Source organism: Carassius auratus, chromosome 46, assembly GCF_003368295.1.
Source record: "Carassius auratus strain Wakin chromosome 46, ASM336829v1, whole genome shotgun sequence".
In the NCBI taxonomy this organism is placed as follows: domain Eukaryota; kingdom Metazoa; phylum Chordata; class Actinopteri; order Cypriniformes; family Cyprinidae; genus Carassius; species Carassius auratus.
Window position 1 is genome coordinate 18,073,999 of NC_039288.1, and position 17,467 is coordinate 18,091,465.

A 17,467-nucleotide genomic window follows, 5' to 3' on the forward strand; every position below is an offset into this window, starting at 1 on the left:
CAATGATAAGCATATCTTTAGTTTTAAAGGCTTTTATTTGCAAAAAAAAAAAAAAAAAGAAGAAGAAGAAAAAAAAGATATATATAAATGATGCAAGACAATATTTAAAGTGTTGACCCTTGTTTTTCATAACCTCTGCAATTCGCTCTGGCATGCTGGTTACTAGATTCTAGGCCAAAATCTGACTTATTTGACTCTTGCCTTATTAGTTCTCAGAGTTGTTCAAACTTTGTCCACTCGCATTTTGAAGACTGACCACAGGTTCTCTATGGGATCGAGATCTGGGGAGTTGCCTGGCCACAGATCCAAAATCTTCAAGCCACTTCTTTATCACTCTTGCTTTGTGACTTGGTGCTCCATCATGCTGGAAAATGCACGAATCATTACCAGATTGCTCCTGGATCACTGGATGAAGTCACTCTTGCAGGACGTTTTGATACCATTCTTCATTCAGTGCTTTTGGTTCACATGATCTTTCTGAATTTTGAATCTCGTTTTAAAGTTTGAAGACTGCTTTGAGATGAGCAAATAAATAAATAAATAAATAAATAAATAAATAAATAAATAAATAAATAAATAAATAAATACAAATAAAAACAGGAAATATATTATGTTATAGTGTAAACTGTGGATGGGATAAATATCAAGAAACATTAATTCTTTGTCTATACAGTATGTAAAACAAACAAAAACCAAAGAACTGACCATGACTTCTGTGTTTTAATTCAGAAGTTAAAAGCTGATCTTGATGAGTAAGATATCCATGATAAATTGTCATAGTTAACAGATTATATCGTGTTACATAAAGTACTTAATCTAGGAAATAATAAAAAATTGATGGATAAATGATCAGCTTGAGTTGTAATTGCTATCTTTGTACTCTAGGTGGCTGCAATGTCCACATATTCTGTTCTGCACCTTTAAACATTAAGGGAGTGAAAAAAACATTGGAGCTAAAGTAACAATTAAATAATAAATAAATAAAAATAATAATATTAACATTAACAATAAAGGGAAACAAATTATATGTATATTCAATATAAGTAAACAGGAACACTTTTAGTCACTGAAAATTGTAAGACGTGCCGCTGACGCGTGACGTCATCTCCGGTTCTGCCATTTTGCGGATCGGTGTCGAGCTGCTGGTGCGTTTCTTACCGAAAACCGATAATATAGTCTTAACAACAAAGCCCTAATAAACCGGCATAATGTCAGATTTTGATAGCAACCCCTTCGCAGACCCGGACTTCAGCAACCCTTTTCAGGTATTGCCATTTCCGTGCTGTTTTCTTACAGTGACTCGGCGTAACGGTTTTTTTGAAACAGAAAGTCTATAACGTTATATTTCCTAAGCATTTTCTAAGTAATTTAATCATAATATCTTAAGTGAAAATGGCAGAACGGTCACCTTTGTGTAAATATGTCATTATTAGGTCTTTGGTTTGTTTGCTAGTAATTTGTATTCCCTTTACTGGGTTTCTAGATCGGATTGTGTGGTAGTTTAATGTTTAGTCTGTCCGAAACAAACTATGAATTACATTTGACCACATCAACATATTCTCTGTAATGGCTTTATTATGATTATTAAGACGAACCTGGGTTTCATTTGGCATGTTTTGGGCTTTGTTTTATTTGAGTGTGTGTGTGTCTGTCTGTGTGTGTGTGTGTGTGTGTGTGAGAGAAAGAGAGCGAGAGAGAGAGAAAGTCTGTGCAAAAGAAAGAGAGAAAGAGAGATTAAGTGTGTATGTGTGTGTGTTGGAGAGAGAGAGTGTAAGAAAGAGAAAGAAAGAAAGTGTGTGTGTAAAAGAGAGAGAGAAATAGAGGGAGTGTATGTAAAAGAGAGAAAGAGACAGTGTGTGTAAAAGAGTGAGAGAAAGTGTGTGTGTGTGAAAAAGAGAAAGTGTGTGTAAAAGAGAGAGAGAGAGAGAGTGTGTGTGTGTGTGTGTGTGTGTGTGTGTGTGTGTGAGAGAGAGAGAGAGAGATAAAGTGTGTGAAAGACCGAAAGAAAGTGTGTGTAAAAGGGAGAGGGAGTGTGTGTGTGTGTATGTGTGAGAGAGAGAAAGAGAGCTATTTACAATGCTTTAGCAACATGTACCTAAGTATGTCATGCCAATAAAGCAATATGAATTGAATTGAGAAAGAAAGAGAAAGAGAGAGTGTGTTTGGGTGTGTGAGTGTGTGAATGAATGAATGAATGAATGAGAGAGAGCCAGAGAGAGAGAGAGAGAGAGAGATGGATGGATGTAGGCCACCCTGTTTTGACCAGTGATATGAGTGTGTGTGTGTGTGTGTCTGGAGTTAGTCCCTAACAACCTGTTTTTATTTTATGCAACTACCTTGAGCGAAACGTGGAAGCATTTGTCATCTGTCCACCTTTATGCGCCAAAGCTGATGATTTTGTGAAGTAACACTGTTCTGTAAATAAGTTAATCCCATCAAGCCGACTGTGTCATATCATATGTGATCATTTTTAACCCTTTTTATGTTACCAACATGATCAAAACTTTGCTGTTGTTAAACCTGTTGCACCTAATATACAACTCACAATCTAGCAAGTCTTTCAGTGTAATTGTACAAACATCCACTTTAAGCTCGTGCTCTTTACTGTGAAATCTACAGAACTTTCAAAGAACTTTCAAATTGTTAGTAATATTTCAAGATGAACTCCTACTGGACTGAAGTAACTTTGCTTTATTTAACTATCCAGACATTGCATTACATGCTTTTATAATGTAAGTATGTGCTATGTTGTAATAAAGACCTCATTGGTGTACATTGATACCTTACAAGCATCAGAATTTCATCACTTTTTTTGTTCAAATATCAGCATCTGTGCCAAATTGCATGCTTTTGCTCAGTTTGGGCATGAGCGATGTTTTTTCTCAATATTCTCATTACATTAAACTACAGGTGCATCCAAAAAAAAAATTGAAATTTTTTTTTTTAATTGAATTTAAAAAAGCAAACTTTCTTATATTCTATATAGTTTTTTTGTTTTAATTCTGATGGTTACGACTTACAGCTTTAGGAAAATTAAAAATTCAGGTTCTCAGAAAAAGTCATTGATGATTTGGGGAGCCTTGATGTCTGCTGGTGTTGGTTCATTGTGTTTCATCAATTTCAAAGTCAATGCAGCCATCTTCCAGGATATTTTGGAGCACTTTATGCTTCCATGTGCTGAAAGGCTTTATGGAGATGCTGATTTAATTTTGCAGCAAGACTTTAGCACCTGCCCACAGTGCCAACACCACTTCAAAGTGGTTTGCTGACGATGATATTACTGTGCTTGATTGGCCAGCTAACTCCCCTGACCTGAACCTCACAGAGAATCGATGGGGTATTGTAAAGAGGAGCTGAAGGATGCTATCAAAGCAAGCTGAGCTTCATTAACTCATCAGCAGTGCTACAGACTGATTGCCTCCATGCTACGCCGCACTGAAGCAGTAATCCTTTTTTTGATAGATCTTTGAGAAAATATTAATTTTTTTTTCATTTTTCCTAAGCTGTAAGTCACAACCATAAGAATTAAAACAAAAAACTAAAAAACTCTTGAAATATTTCAGTATGTGTGCAGTGAATCTCAAATAAGAAAGTTAGCTTTTTTTTAACTTAATTACAAAAAAATAAAGTCTTTCAGAGTTTTTTTTTAGATGCACCTTTGAGCCATTAAATCATGATTGTACCAAATACCATACTTAACATAAAACACACATGCAAACACTTAAATTATTAACTATTATTTCAAATCTCAGTCTTCACAGATTAATACACAAAGACCATCTGCCTTGAGTTGTTCCTTCTTGTATTCTCCGGGGAGTGTCTGTATATTTGACATCACAGGTGTTGTAGACTCACAGGTGGGATCGGACCCGTCTTGGAGTTGCGGGGGGACAAATGCAAATTCATGTTTAGCAGATTGTAGCCTTTGTTCGGGCAGATTGGACACGGTAACATAGAACTCTTGAAGAAGAAACCTTTGCTTTTGTTTACCCGGTCTCTCTCTTTTCCTCATTTCCAATATGAAACCACCCACGTTTGCACACACACACACACACACACACATGCGTCATAATCATCAGCAGCAGTTTTCCTTCTCGGAAGTGTTTCTGTTAAAGCCATTATTAAACTCCGCTGGTCAGAGCAGGTATTTGGGTAAGTGATCAGCAGTAATGATATGCGGTCCGTCAAAGAGTTGCCATGGTAACTCAACACCATAGCTGATCGACTGTAACGACACGTCTCAATAATTAATCCTGCCTCCTGATTGCATTGTGTTTCTGACTCACGTCTTCAGTGTGTACACTGTCTTGAACTTGTAGATTCTTATGGTCTTGATTGATTTGCTGGTTTTGCTTCCAGACCTGAAAATAAACCAGACCTCGGTAAATATGTGGCAATCCTGGGTTTGGTGTTTTATCCATCTTAGCCAATCAGCATGCAGACAGTGGCATCTCATCGGCATGTTTGTGCTGCTGTTATGATGCCAGATGTTGATGGAATTAATTCAGAACATTTTAAATGGCATGTTTGATTTGTTATACCCTGTATAGTGACTTATATGAACTTTTTGGACTTGATATGTAGGTGTATTAACACATTGAACTTGGCTTATCGAGACTTCAGAGCTGGAACAATTCATTTTAAACCTGTTGTTTGCATATCAGGGAACGTATCGATTTTATTATTTTCCTTTTATAATATAGTTCTCACGGTACTGTGTCGTAGAACAGACACCGAGACTAAGATGATGTTAAACAGTCTTTAATAATTCCACAAATAAACAGGAAGGCTGGTGACACACACAGACATTATGGAGACCCGAAAAACTGAAACTGAACAGACAGGAACTTAAATACACAGGCAGTTGAGGGACTAATTACACAGGTACACAGACACATCAAACTAGGTCAACGGAAGGTAGACTTAGACCATTTAACAACTGATGGATTGAACCACGTCCCTACATTATTTCTTTTTCAACTCAATTTTAATAATAAACATTACATTTCTATGAACAATAAACTGCTGTGTTAAAATAAATCATTCATGTTATAATACAGTCCATTTAGGCTAGTTAGAGAAGATTTATGAGGAACAATTCAGCCAAAAATGAAAATGTTATTCTTATTTACTCTCCTTCGTGCCGTTCTAAAAATGAAAATAGAAATCTGATGAAATTAAACCTTTTAAAGAATTGTACGTTTTCTTTATTTACAGTTTATTTTCATGTAATTTGCAGATGCTTTTATCAAAAAACAACATATCCATTTTATCATTGCATGCATTCCCTGAGAAACACCATTACAAAATGTAGCGTTTAATTCAATAATGTGTAGGGATGCACGATCATGATTTTTCGTGGCCGATTCCGATACCGATTTTTTACAAGTAAACTGACCGATTCCGATACTGATTTCCGATTTTTTTTTTTATCTTTAAGCAACAAACAAGAAAGAAGGAAAGTATGCATAAACAAGATGTTTATTTGGTATTTAATAGGCCAAACTGGCTTTTGAAAACAATAACCGTAACCATCTGAAATTAAGGGCAGTAACTGCACAGTAAGTAGCCTACATTCAATATGAACATAGATGATACAGACATCTGCATTTAGCTTTTGTTTTTGAATTGGGTTGAAACTACAGAGAACTGGCCTTAAATTTAAAGATTAACTGTAACCATGTGAAATTAAAGGCAATAACTGCGTAGTTCTACAGTCCAAACAACACAATCAACACACATTCAATAAGATGTTTCTTAATCAACATTCAGTATTTTAGTTTTTACATTTGGTTTTAAATTTAAAACAAGGTCTTTACCAGTGAGACTAAATAAAAGTATGCTATATAAATAAATTCCAAAATGTTAAAATCAAATAATGTTGGTGGGAATAAAACAAAGATGCAAAGTGTTTCATTCATCAATGAAAAATAAATAACTATTGTCTCAAGTTAAAAAATATAGATGTGAATCATTACCCTCAAATTTGTTTATTGGATGAATGAAACACTTTTTTTCAGTGTGCTACAGCAGGTGATTTTAAAATCAAATTTAAGTCGATGTAATTTTAAGGTAAAATAAAAATAATCATCCTATACAGAACTGACGTTTACTTCTGGCTTTTCAGACGTGTGTATGCAAGTTCTACTTTACAAACAAAACAAAACAAAACGTTTAGTCACAGTTTAGTCCGTTTCATTTCTCATCCAACACGTGAGAAGTTGAGCTGAACATCGCTTCACTGTCTCCGCTTGTGAAGGGACAGATAAAGTACGCTCGCGCAGCTTCATTGAGCGCAGGAAAGGGACTCTTATTTGTGCGCCAGTACACCAACAGCTGTTCACTTCCTGCTCTCTGAGTCTCAGACGTGTAGCTCTGCACTTCCAGTGATGAACGCTGTCCGTGTCCTGGGCACAGATTCCGAAATACTTCCACACAAATGGCATAGCGTATGATTACAATGCAGTCTGTGCACGCGGGCGCACTTCCAGAAAAATCGGCCGAAAAAAGACCAAAAACCAGTTGTTCTTTGAATAACTGTGAATTTAATATAAATGTCAGAAAATTGTTTCAAAGGAAATCATACTCGTTTTTTAAGATTTAGTGTGAGAAACTGACTTAAATTGAATCTAAACATCCACCTCAACTCTCCTCGTTATGTTCGTGAGAGAAGAAATTATTATTTCTGATTCTTGAACGAATCATTCTTTTGAATCAGATCTTTTCAATAAATAATTACAGCTCAGAGGGAGAGGATGACTGAATAATGACTCGATTCTAAAAGTCATGCAGGTATGAAATGATGTCAGGGTGCGTAAATGATGGCAGTTGTTATTTGTTAACTTAAGAAAAGACAAATGCTTTGCGTCACCAGAGTTTGGTAATCATTGCTAAACATCTCTGACTCTATAAAGGCAATTTCTAACAGAGCAAACAGTCTTTATCCCGGATGAGATCCTGGTAGAAACGACTCTCATGTTGTGCGGAAACGGTCTGAAATGATGCAGCCTCATCAACAAGTAGGCGTGCTGCAAGATGTTGCAGAACTGCTGCACGGTGTGTGTGTGTGTGTGTGTGAGAGAAAGAGAGAGAGACTAACTAAATGCATGCATGCATATGGCCCTGACTGAGCACATTTTACCGTATTACGGTCATTTCATAATGCAGCATCTGTCCAACTCTTAAGAGTATTCAGCTGTGTGTGTGCAGTTTCACAGCGGTCAGAAAGTAGGCTGTCTAAATGATGTCCATCTGATTCTGTTTGCCACTCAGCGGTCGTAATGAGAACACGAGAACAGAGAGGGAAAACTCTAATGATCTGATCAGATGGATGTTTCTGGAGATGTGGGCTGCTCTGCAGATGCAGGGGAACCTATTACAGTGAGCCGCTGTCACCGCGTGTGTGTTTGCCTTCATTCACACTGTTTGTCGAGGGAGCGGTGACTAAGAACAGAGTCGGTTAATTTTAGTTTGAGTCACTCTCATAATCAGGGGTGAAATGGTACTGTCACGGGACTCAGTACTTAAAAAAAAAGATTAAGTAATTAATCATAAAATATACATAAGAAATACAAAATACAATAAATATAAAATAGACACTAAATAAAATGCACAGCAAATACTATAAACATGTTTAATGTGCATATATATTGCATTCAACTTTATATAACGCTGTTCATACAAAGTTCATATGATGCCTTATAATGCTGTTCAGGTAGGAAACTCACTAGATTTTGGCTCTGCATCAAGATATTTTGTCACTTTCTTGTCCAAAAGAGTGGGTGGATGGATTTTTTTTTCTACGTTTTTCTTTCAGTGATACTTGGACACAGATATATCTGAAATATATTCATACCTGTGAGATAGACAGGGCACAAGGAAGCTGCATACTTTATTGTCTCAAATAGCATGGGTTTATGTTTTATTCTCATATTTTCTTTTTATTAGGGATGTGCATTTTTCAAAAAATATTGTATTCTAATATTTGGGCTTAGAAAAAAAATGAATATTTGAATATTTGTTTAGTTAAATGATGTTTAATGAGATAGACATTATTTTTTTAATAATCAATTTTCTGTCACCATTTCTGAAGATTATTAGGCATAATATATAAAGTTAATTCAACAATGTACGTTATATCTCGGTTTTCTTTTAGTTGAAAATTTGTGTAAAATAAAGAAAAGCAGCGCTCATACAGACATTCCAGAGACACAAATATAACGGTGCGAAGAATTTCTCACAGCACTTTGTGTTTTCTATTCTTTAGACTGTGCTGGGCACACACTGTTTTAAAATGTGCTTTACTTTCTTCACTTACTTGCGGTCTTGTAGGTTTCACTTGCATATCTGTAAGGTGACATTTTAGGTTCCATTTGTCTTCAAGCCCACACAACCCTGCATTCTTTTAGCCTGTACCTTCTAAAACCACATTTGACCTTAAATGTGAACATTCACAGCACACTCAGTGTTGAAAGTGCCTTTACAAGACAAATAAATGTGAATTTAGACTATCCTTCTCTTCATTAACTGCAGTAAAGTCACACCAGCCTAACTCTTTGGGTTTATTTTGCATGTGCTGAGGAAAGTTTGTAGCAGTTATGTTTGCGTTGATCTGATTTGCACCGTTTTCATCTCCGCTGCGTTAAACGCTAATCTTGTTACGGTCTAAAATAAGCTTTCATTCTGTGAATACTCGATTGCTGTGCTTGTTGAGCCTCTGCTGACATCCTAAAATCATTTGTAGTTATTAAGAATTGCAGTGCTGAAGGAGGTCAAACCCAAATGTACAATCACACCAAAATGTAACTTTGCTGAAAATTTAATCTCAGAACATCCAAGATGTAGTTGAGTTTGTTTCGTCATCAGATTTGGAGAAATGTAGCATTGCATCACTTGCTCACCAGTGGATCCAAACAGCTAACAAAAACATCATAGTAATCCACTCCAGTCCATGTCTTGTGAAGGGAAAGGCTGTGTGTTTGTATGAAACATTAATCATTAAAACATTTTTAACTTGAAAACGTCACTTCTGGACAAAATATTAGTCCATGATCAATATGGCTGTCACTTTTGTGAAAAAATCATTTTCGATTTTTAAGAGACAAGTGTTCATTGAATCGATTGTAAGATTGATTTCCATGTCTAAAAAAAAAAAAAGACGTTTCCTTTTTCAACGTCAAATAACGGACGAACGTAAAGAGAGCCAATATTTCTTATTTATTGCCATGAAGTTTCAAGCAGAATAACAAACAGCAACAGGAGTGCAACATTCTCGAGAAAAAAAAAAAAAAAAATATATATATATATATGCAGAGGGGACGGCTGCCATAACAAAAGAAAAACATCATTGCAGGCTTCAACCCGGCTGCATTTATGATTTAGGCAATTCAAAAATCTCCAAGATTATTTTAAATAATGATTCAATCCATTTCAAACAACTGTTCAAAAAGAAGATGCGCTCCGACCGAACTGATGTCCCTGGGACTTTTCATAACTCAGAATCTCCTGTAACTAGATGCGCGGATGATGCGAATTCGCATCACGAGACCTCCAGACGCGTGTAAACGTGTCTTTACATTGACTTAACATTGAAATAATTCGAGGAAGATGCTCTATTCGTGTTTGGTGTGAATGCAGAGAGGTCGCTTTTGACCTCACTTTTAGGGGCGTAAAATTGCTGGTATTTTCTGTCTCGCTTTCGCAACACATACTGCACTTTCGGAATTCTTTATTTTCTTTTTCAGCTTGTATGTGAGTTTTGTTACATCTATATTTATAATTGTTTAATTATTTTAAAATTAATAATAGTGTACATATTTGGTTAAAATCGATTCCCTATTTTCATTTTCAAAACTTTTTTTGGTTGGTCCGATCGATTGTGCAATCAATTTTTTAACTAAAAGTGACAGCCCTGATATATATATATGTACTGTATATATACTGTATATATATTAAGATTTAAGTAATATAATACATTTACTATAATGGCTAAAAGTGCTTTCTAGGTAGGCAGGTCACTAGGTTTAGAGATATAGACATGCGTCCATGTCAGGTGATCATACAGTTTGACTTCAGACAATGTGTATATGATAACAACACTGAAGACAAAGAAAGTGTCTTCCTGCTAGTAAAAATCTGTATGTGTGTGTGCACGATTATCCCATAAAACATTCATTGCTATACAGTCTGAAATATTCATGGCTCTGGAGTCCTGACAGTTCACCAGCCGAATGAAACGGATCCGCCTCAGGACCTGAGCGCTGCATACTGGGATTGCTATGGAAACAAGGGACGGTTTAGTGTGTGTGTGTGTGTGTGTGTGGTGTTGAAGTTAACATTCTTTGGACCTTGTGTATTAAAAGGATCTTTGGTTTAGTCAGTGAGTGAATAGTCAACTTATCTTTATCCAGAAACACAGTAGTTTAATAAAGCATCTTCCCTGCTTTGTGTTTGGAATTAATACTAGTGTACTTTATGCACAGAACTGCCTAATGGAAATAGTTGTATGTGAAACAATATGAAAGGATAAGTGTTTGAAACAGTAGTAAACCTGAATGAATATATTGAGAGAGTCCGAGTAAAACGCATCGAAGCAGATTCTGGTTCATTCGTCACACTGAAGTGCATTGCATTGTGTGTTAAAGTATTTCACATTGTGTGTTCTGCTGTATACAGGCAATACCAAATTATTGTTAATTTTAATAATAACCATGCATTTTTTTTATTGCTGCAGAAATAAAGCAATGCATATTCTGTGTATTTATTAATATGCATTATTATTATTATTAATGTTATTATTATTATTACTATTATTTTTACTATTGATGATGATATAACTTTTTGGATATGTGTGTGTCTGTGTATAAATATATATTTATTATTTTGAAGAAAGATATTGAATATTATTTTATTTATATGCGTTGTATTTTTTATTATAATAATAATAGACTATTTTAAATAGATTTAATTTAATTTAATAATTAAGACTTTAATATATTTATTATATATATATATATGTGTGTGTGTGTATATATTAATAATTATAATATGTATGTTTTTATTTTTGCATTCAATTTTAAAGAATAAATACAACTATTTTAACTAAAAATACTGCTTTAACCATTAAAATAAATAATTGGTATGGTATTGGTCATAAAGAGGCCATATTGGTTGCAATCTTTGCTCTGAAGTGTGAACGCAGGGTTGATCTCTCCCACTCATGTATTTATAGCGTTTGCTCTGTGTAAATTACTGGAATCAGGCAGGAGAAAATTACAGCTTTCCGTCTGATATTCCTGGTGTTCTGGGCTGTGGAAGCAGAGGACAGAATGTGTAGTATTTCCCCGGTGAAGCGTGACATAATGTGTGTTTGCGTTCTCGGTGTTGTTCTGTTCTTTAATCTGATGCCGACTCAGCACTGGGCATCAGGATCAGTTTGGCTTGCTCTGGAGTTCTCAGAGCTCTCTGACATCTGTGTGACATTACATTTACATTTAGTCAATTAGCAGACGCTTTTATCCAAAGCGACTTAGAAATGAGGAAAATAAAAGCAGTCAAAACTTAGAAAAGTGCAAAAATATATAAGTGCAAATGACAAGTCTCGACTAGCATAACGCAGTTAGAGGATTGATAGAACTGGCTGAAGACCTGCCAAGAGAGCATTGCAATAGTCCAGTCTGGACTGAACAAGAGCTTTAACAAGGAGTTGTGAAGCATGTTCTGAAAGAAAGGCTCTGATCTTCCTAATGTTGCATAATGCAAATCTACTGGACTGGACAGATTTAGCAGTTTATCATCAATCACAACTGAATTACAAAAAACGTGAGTCATGATAACCGTGCCTTTATCAGCCGCACGTGAGGGGAAAGTTCGAGTTCGTTCAGAGTCGTTAAGGTCTCAAGTTTATGGTTCTTTTACAACAGCAGTTAAGCTGTTTGTTGTCAAACCTTTTTGCAGAGTCATGTTGTGATGTCATAATCCTAATGATTTCTGTAATTTAGTTTCTGCTCAACTACAGTTACCTTAGAAATAAAAGTATTTTTATGTACTATATACATTTATGCATTTAGCAGACGCTTTTATCCAAAGCGACTTAGATTGCATTCAAGCTAACAATCCCTGGGATTCGAACCCCCGACCTTGCGCTTGCTAACGCAATGCACTACCACTTGATGCATGTAAACTCATGGACGTCGCTGGGCAATTTTTAGGGGAGCTATAAAACTTATACTTTGTTTATTAAAAAAGTAAAAGAGCACAAAGCACGTTGCGATTTATTGGACGGCAAGTGTGCTACAAATAATGAGGTTTACGTTTTAACAGAACACAGCATGAAGACTAAAGATCTTAATTACAAGAAGCCGTATCAGTATTGATTATTAGCAGGAATTTTTATGATATTGTTAATGTCCACACAGCTTCACCTGTTGTAATCTGTTCAAGTTGTGCATGAAATAGACGCTGCTTTTCTGCACTTACCCATGGGGAAAAAAGGACATCATCAAATATTTTTTAACCAGGTTAATGCAGAAATTAACCAGGTTGATGCATGAAATCAGACAATCAGATTAAAAACGTATTAGTATATGTAAACAAGAGAACAGAAACCTTTATAAAGGTGTGTGCAAATTGTGAAGGTGAAAATATCCTTAACATAAAAATACTTAAAAACTGTCTCCTCTGTGTTTTTTGCAGGATCCATCAGTGACACAAGTAACGCAGACTGCCCCACCTGGCCTGGAGGAGTATAACCCTTTCACAGACACAAAGCCGGTCAGATACCCAGGACACAGACAAACAGACTCCTATATGAGAATAACTATGATCAAATTAACAAATGCACAGGTTTTCTAAGGACAGTAATAAATAGAACGGCTTGAAAATACAATCCGCCAACACGCTCTGGTCCAGAGAAAAGAGAGAAGGAGGCTGACTGTACCGGTGTTATTTTGGTACTATTGAGATACTGTTAGAGTTTGTATTAATATTTCAAAGTAATTTTTTCAAAGTAATCTTCTTTTAATTTTAGTGGACATTTTAGTAATTGGGATATATATTTTTGAAATTATTATTACTATTTAAAAATATTTATTTATATTTTTATTATCATTTTTTTGTTGATTTATTTTAGTACATCAGGTGAAACAAACTGAAAATGAGAAATGTCTGAAATAAGTTTTTATTTTATTTCAGTTAACAGTTATTTAATTTCAAGTAACATATGTTTTTATGGTTTTAGTTAACTATAATGACACGGTTACGTACATGGTAAATGCTACCTAATATTTTAAATAAATATTTAAACATTATAATTTTAACATTTAGATTTCAACATATATTTATATTGTATTATAATGTTATATAACTCTCAGAAATAATTAAAGCTGATAAGCAAATTTAATCCTTTTTTTATTTTTTTTATTTTTTACTAAAATATCTTGAATTTTTGTATGTAATCAAACAGTGAGGTAGTGGCTGACCTTAATTTCTTTCATCACGCTGATAAGGGAAGGTCAGTTGCATTGTGGGATGCAGTATTCCATGTGGTGTGCTCTGTTTTATACTTCACATTTTAGCAAATGTTGTAGGTCATCCAAATGTGTGTAAAGAGTGCGCTGTATACATTCAGAATAAGTATTAGTAGTATGTTTCTTTCTTAACCAGCGTACATACAGTACCAACAAATAACATCATTCACAGTGTGGCATAACTAGAGAAGCTGTACCAGCGTATGGCTCGCTGCCCAGAACAGCCCACACTTACAACACAAACCCGTCAGATTTTGTGCCATTCAAAGCATTTGTTACATTTTTCCCTTTCTGTAGTTGTGCACATAAATTGCTTCATTTCTGGATGATCTTAGAACGTTAAAAACATAGTCAAAAAACATCAATTTATGAATGAAAAGAAAAGATGTTATGTTTTTATTGTGTTGCAGATGAGGTTAAACCGTGTGGTGTTTTGCATGACAGTGTCTCATGTTTTATTTTGTGGCGTAATAGGTCCCGCCTGGCTCCGCCCCTAAAGCAGTCCCACCCACAGCCAACACACAGCCGGCCATCATGAAACCCACCGAAGAACCGCCAGCTTACACTCAACCTCAGCAGACACAGGTACATGCATCTCACTTTAGTCTCTATTCAATGCACTTAAAATGTAAGTATAGCAGTTAAAAAGTAGAAAAGTGTAAAAAGTTGTTTAAATCGTACTTTGCACTAAATTTCAATTGCGGTTTAAAGTTTCATATTACTTTTTATAAATAAATAAATATATATATATACACTTCCGTGAAGTTGCCCCAACTCAAAACATCAGCAAAATATTCTCAATCGTTTGTGCTAGTTTGTGCTATAAAAATGTTCGTTTGAGCAGCTTTGGTTTTTTAGATATTCAAATAATATTTATAGGTCAATCTGAGGTCACTCAGCCCCCCCACATACTCCAAATTCACCCCAAATAGACTTGTTTGTTTGTGCTGGTTTGTGCCAGTAAAAGTTTAGTTTGTACTGCTTCGGTTTTTTATAAAACTACACATTGAATTAAAGATGATGATGTCACTCAGCCTCATAGGCCTACATGCTCCAAATTCACGAAAGTGGTCTTGTGTGTTTGTGCTTCGTTTGTGCCACGTTAAAAACATTTATTTGTGCTGCTTAGGTTTTTAAGATAATAAAATAATGTTTAGTGGTCATTTTCTGAATGTCAAATATCATGTTTCAAGGTCGATACATATGAATCGTCAGGGTTTGTAATCGATGCATCGAGATATATATATATATTTTTTTTATGTATTATTAAAAAGCTCCAGGTTTTATCTGCTTGTAAGTAGGGCTGCATTAATTTTGTCATTTTCTGATTATATATCATTACAACTGTATTAATTATTATTATTATTCCAAAAGATTACATTAATAAGTCTCAATTATTTTATGTGTTAATCGACTGCATGAAGACCCTTTAGAAGGACTTTCTGAAACCTTAAACCCCCATTTGGGTCTGTGTGAAGCATGAACCCTGACGCAGACGTCGATGTCAGCGTTGAAAATCCTGCTTGATTTCACAGAAATATCCTCAGTAGGACAACAGAAGCTTCCAGCAGGCAAGAGCTGCGAGCCGGTCTGCTCACGAGTGCAGTTATACTGTATAATTCAGCACGCCTGCGGGACAGGGCTGCCTCGCTTCAGGCATATGGACACACAGGCACACTTTGGGTGTGTGTTAGATGACTCACGCCTCGTGCTCCACATGTGACATCAGATGCTTCGAGTTAGGACACAACAAGGTGATCCAGATCTTCAGGAGGAGGCCGAATCAGAAGCTCAGGGTCTGTCGCTGTAGTCTTTAGTTTGTAGTAGCGGTGAAGAGGAGTTGAGCCTCAGGCTGACAACAGAAGGATTGTTAAAGGACTTGTTGCCCACTGGCTTTATTAAGCCGAGTGTGTCACATGATGCTGCCTTCAGGGAAAGCTGGGATTTCTGAGCCCTTAAAATGACCCAGAAACAAGGGCAGTATGCATCAACAGATTGACTTAGATAAAAGAGTGATTCTTAAAATTGTAATCTGTCATAACTGGGACACTGCTGTAATGAGAGCAGGATGAGTCGCTGCTATGAGATCCAGCGGCTGGAATCGAATTTTTGGTCAAAACATGTTTTTCTACCAAACAAAAACAGTGAAAATAGTTTTATCTTTACTAAGTGCATTTGCTAAACAGTAGAGTGCAAATAATCTTTCAAATCGCATGGAATTGATCAAAAGTGACAGTAATGACATCAAAGATGCTGTTCTTTTAAACTTTCTATTCTTTAAAGAATCAATAGCAATGTATCATTTCCACAAAATTATGGGACAAACTTTACATTCTGAAAGTTTTGTGACTTTGAAAGTCGTCTTCTAATACAAAAGTGCTTAAAACTCATCTTCAAACTAAAGAGTATGAAGTACAAACAATCCCATGCTAGATTTACACTACAACCAGTTCAGTTTTTATGTCTTGACCTATTTAGGCCATCCTTAAAAATATTCTTATTCCGTAACCCGACCGACCCTGTCAATTTAGGACCGACTCAAATTTGTTATAATTTTTTTTGCTTTTAGTCCGACCCACATACATATGAAGGCTATCTTCCTTAATTAAAAAAAAACCCTGTTACATCATCTATGTTAACGGATGTCACACTATGGCCGGTGTGTTCGCTTCGTCTCCTCTCATTCACTGTCAGAGTCAACAGTTCGCTCTTGGTAATGATGGTTGCAGTTGCAGTAAACAAAATGTTCGCGGTCACTGTTCAAATTCATACGGGTTCAGGCACCATAATACATCTAAAAAATGCATTAAGACAGCTCGACACTGCTTTAACTTGGCATGAAGTTCTGGGAAACCTGTGCCCAGATCTTTTCCCATCCCTTCTCCCGTCTAGTCTGAAACCGTGTCGGTGTCGACTGTCACTTTATGTTCGAAAATATATTGCACGAATCAATTGGACCAATCAACACAAGTTTCGAAAACGAAAATAGGAAATTGATTTTAGCGACCTTCTCTCGGAGCACGTCCAGGTTTTTTTTTTTTTTTTTTTGGAACACGCGTCACACAGCAGCTGCAGCTTCGGACACACATGCATAACAGCAAATAATACTTCTGCACAATGTTTCTCTTTTTACAACAGAAATGTGAATTCTGCCGGTATTCAAACCATCTCATGCATACAGATACAGATTAGGGCTAGATTCGCCTACGTATGCGATTTTTTGTTGTTGTTGACATTTCTAGTCGTAAACACAGCCATGTTGAAGCCTGCAGTAAATGTTTTGCATTATGGCAGTCCACTCTGCTTATTGTTTTTCAAGAATGTTGCACTCCTGTTTGTCATTGTGCATGAAACTTCACGCTAATAAATCATCAGAAATATTGGTCTTTAACGATATATTGAATTTTAACAATCGATTTAATGAACACTTGTCTCTCAAATCAAACAGGATTTTTTTTTTCACAAAAGTGACAACTCAAGAAAGCAAAGCAAACGGTCTCTCATTTGTTGGTTGCATTGATACCTAGCGCTGGATGCAAGTATTCTTCTCACCTTCAATTCATTCAATAATTATGTTTTTGACAGATTTAAATTTGTTTGTGGTCTATATGGCCTGCATCAAAATGAGGTTTGCAATGATGCGCCCGAAAACACGGGTTGAAGACCAAGTCAGTGACGTCACGATATGCTAATTTGTTCAAATTCATACCTATGTAATCACCATCACCAAAATGTACTTTTTTTTTTTTTTTTTTACATTGAAACTTGAAAGAAAAATATAGACCTAGCTACCGACCCTTTTTTTATTTACTGTTACTGCAAACCAAAATATTTTTAAGGATGGCCTTATTATATTTGATAATAGGGGTTTATTATTTTTTGGGTGATAATAGAGACTGTGATGTTGTTGTGTGTTATTGTACCGACCAGATATGTTGAAT

The 17,467-nt window shown here is 35.7% G+C and overlaps 1 protein-coding gene across 1 annotated transcript in view; it reads left to right on the top strand.

The window, feature by feature from the left end:
• The first annotated feature begins 1,096 nt into the window (after window positions 1-1,096).
• Window positions 1,097-17,467, top strand: part of LOC113064449 (secretory carrier-associated membrane protein 1-like) — a 25,662-nt gene continuing 9,291 nt past the window's right edge. The window contains exons 1-3 of the mRNA XM_026235306.1: window positions 1,097-1,265; window positions 12,694-12,771; window positions 14,001-14,111. Coding sequence (XP_026091091.1) covers window positions 1,209-1,265; window positions 12,694-12,771; window positions 14,001-14,111 — 246 coding nt within the window. The 5' untranslated portion in view covers window positions 1,097-1,208. The remainder of the gene's footprint in view (window positions 1,266-12,693; window positions 12,772-14,000; window positions 14,112-17,467) is intronic.